A 3073-nucleotide genomic window follows, 5' to 3' on the forward strand; every position below is an offset into this window, starting at 1 on the left:
GGAGGGGGAGGGGAGGGGAGGGGAGGGGAGGGGAGAGGAGAGGAGAGGAGAGGAGAGGAGAGGAGAGGAGAGAGAAGAGAACCATAATAGTTAATCCTGTTCTTTTAAAATACACACTCCTGACTTCACTGCAGTATTAGAAACAGTTGAGAGTACGAACCATCTGATGACAGTTACAGGAATCCTGGAAGAGGAAAGAATGGTCAAGGAAGGCCAGACCGCCATACAATTATAAACCTCTGCTCAGTCCCAGAGCTTTCTCCAAGCCATGTATGCCACTGCCAGTAAGAGGTGGATTGGAATGCTGTTCTCCATGTCCCCAGGTGATGCTAAGGAGAGGCATAAACAGGACTCTACTGCAAAGAACATCTTGTTTCGTTGGTTTTCTCATCTTTTGAAGTAAGGCACTTCATGATTGTCATGGGTTTCATTCCCGAGGGCCTGAGATTTATAGGAGGCAAGAGTTCCACAGTAAAGACATGATTTACAAGGCTAACTACAGAAAATGCTAGTGTGAAAACAAAAACTTTCCAATTTCCCTTATGCCATGACTTGATCCTTCTGAAATATAGGAAAAGGGGTTGAGGGAAAGGTTGTGGTCAGAAAAAAAAAATAGAGCAAGATTAGGAATCTCGCCAAGGAGATAGCACCCTCGATTAATAATTTATATTTATTTCATGTGTATGGATGGTTTGCCTGCATAGATGTATGAGCACCACATGAGTGCCTGTTACAGACAGTTGTGAGCACCGTGAGTCCTGGGAATCAAACTCCAGATTGATCCTCCTCACGAGCAACAGTGTCTTTAACCACTGAACCATCTCCAGCCCTGTGCTCGAATTCTGTGACAATGAAGGTTTGGAAAAACAATAAACCCAATCCCAAAACTTGTAAGCAAAGAAAATAGGTAAAGTACCAAACCAATATTGTTCCATAGCCCCTGTTCCTTCTACTAAGCTACACTGGCAATGAGTCAACAAGTACATCCCACAGAGATGAAACCAACTAACAGTGGCATCACTGATTCAACTGATGCTTAATAAATGTTCCTTTTTATTTATAATATTCTCAAGTCATTTAAAATTTAACAAAATTGAGCTCTTTTAAGGAACTTCATCCTAACACACTTTATAACTGAAGCCTTCCAACTTAAAATCTTATGATAGTCAGACTCAGTATTTAGATACTTGAAATAGTATACCTTCAACTTAGATGTCTAAGAAAGCATGGTAAATGCCTCAACAATGAAATCATGATTCCACAGACTGTCTGTTGCAAGAGAATATATTTATAGAATCACATGTGACAAATGTTTATATATCAGAAATATAACTAACTCATAAATACACAAAATACAAAATCTAACATTAGAATTTACAGCATCTGTAAATTCAATATCCATTATCTGCCTTTCTGGCTCTCCATGGATGTCAAAAACATCAACACTGATAGCATTCTTTTCATACAGTCTGAAGTACATGCCCACCCTGGCAGGCTAGAGTAGTACCCCTTTTTGGCTAGGACAGTGATAGATGTTCAGGTCAGCCTGTTTGGGGGATGGCAAGAAACCACGGATTCTTTGTTATCAGAAAGTTAAACTTCAACAATATGGTACACAACAGAGAACTGCCTGACTAGCACAAAACGGTGGCTGTAGAAACGGAGCATGATGACCATAAAAGTGAACAATAATGGAGTGCTCATGATCTAGACCATTTCTATCTTTCGTATAGGTTTAAAGACTGAGTCTGTTCTAAGTCTCTTAAGACAATAACTAATATTCCCATGAGTAATAATCAACTTGAACTCAGAAAATTTGAGTTCAAGTCTACTGTATGCTGTGACAGCAGGCACTAAGAGTCCAGTGCACCGAATGAGTTCTCACATACTTTACATTCTATGGCCATCTGAAAACATGCATGTATGAAAACCTACTTCACTTCATAAGCACATCATTGAGCTTCATCACAATCTCACAATCCATCCTAGGTAGGGAAGTAGTGAAGTATTAATAACTATCATGTCATAAAAAATTATTCCCTGGCTCTTCTGAAGAGAACAATATTCTCCTGCTCAATGTAAGGAATCTGTTTAGTAGACATGTTACAAAACTCCAAAAGCTTCAAAGTCCAGAATAGAGTTTAATGCTAAGATGCTTATCAACCATGTGCAAGGCTGAGGGTTCAACAGCCCACACTATGAAAAAAAATTAAAAACATAGCTGAGCCCCAAGATGAGAAAATCTCAGTTAATATCTGGTATCCTACTGAAAAGTCAGTCTTGAGAAACTCGGTCAATATCTGGTATCCTATTGCAAAGTCTTGAGAAACTGGGAATTCTTGCCATCTCAGAAAGCAGGCTGACCTAAACACCTATCATTACAATAGCCAAAACAAAGGTGCCACTCCTCATCTACCAGGCTGGCAGATGAAAATCCATGCCGAGCCTCGGGAAAGGAAGCTGGACTGGACTCTCCCACCAAAGAAACTACTACCTCCACAAGGCAAGTATGGGCAGTCCACAGGGAGGAAGAGGTCCAACTCCCGATTTTCATCTGGCCTTGCTCCCATGTATCAAGTTAATGTTTTAGCTCAGTGAAAGTAATTACCAGCCAGGCTCTGCAATCCATCATTCACCCTGGGCATTCCTGCTGATTCTTTCTTTGGTCTCTAGGACCCAAGAATCTCTTTTGTTGATCTGTAAGTGCAAAGGAAAGGTTGGTTGTTACTAGTTTCTTTCTATTCTAAATTTCTGCCAAGTAATTAGAACAGAAAATGAACTATTTTCAAGTTTTTTAATTGAAGCTATGGGGGTTAGAGTAGTCATAGCCTCTAACAAAAATAAGATTAAAACCATACATCTTTGATGGCCCTCCCCTTTCCAAGTAGAATGGACAAATGTAATCTGACTCTAGACAGTGAACTCAGGGACTTGATCCAAATCACCCTCCTTCTAATTTAGGTCATTTGGCAAGAATACCTTAGTAAGTTAGTGAACTGCATATAAATTTACAAAAGGTATTCCTATATATCCTCATACCATCCAGAAGAAAAGTGTTATTGGCATCCTCATT

General features: G+C 39.7%; 1 protein-coding gene across 1 annotated transcript in view; it reads right to left on the minus strand.

Moving 5' to 3' along the window:
- Bnc2 (basonuclin 2) overlaps positions 1 to 2698 on the minus strand; it is a 334323-nt gene extending 331625 nt beyond the window's left edge. The window contains exon 1 of the mRNA XM_028753637.1: positions 2609 to 2698. Coding sequence (XP_028609470.1) covers positions 2609 to 2632 — 24 coding nt within the window. The 5' untranslated portion in view covers positions 2633 to 2698. The remainder of the gene's footprint in view (positions 1 to 2608) is intronic.
- Positions 2699 to 3073: the final 375 nt, after the last annotated feature.

The sequence above is a fragment of the Grammomys surdaster genome, unplaced genomic scaffold (genome assembly GCF_004785775.1).
Source record: "Grammomys surdaster isolate TR1022 unplaced genomic scaffold, NIH_TR_1.0 125951, whole genome shotgun sequence".
Classification (NCBI taxonomy): domain Eukaryota; kingdom Metazoa; phylum Chordata; class Mammalia; order Rodentia; family Muridae; genus Grammomys; species Grammomys surdaster.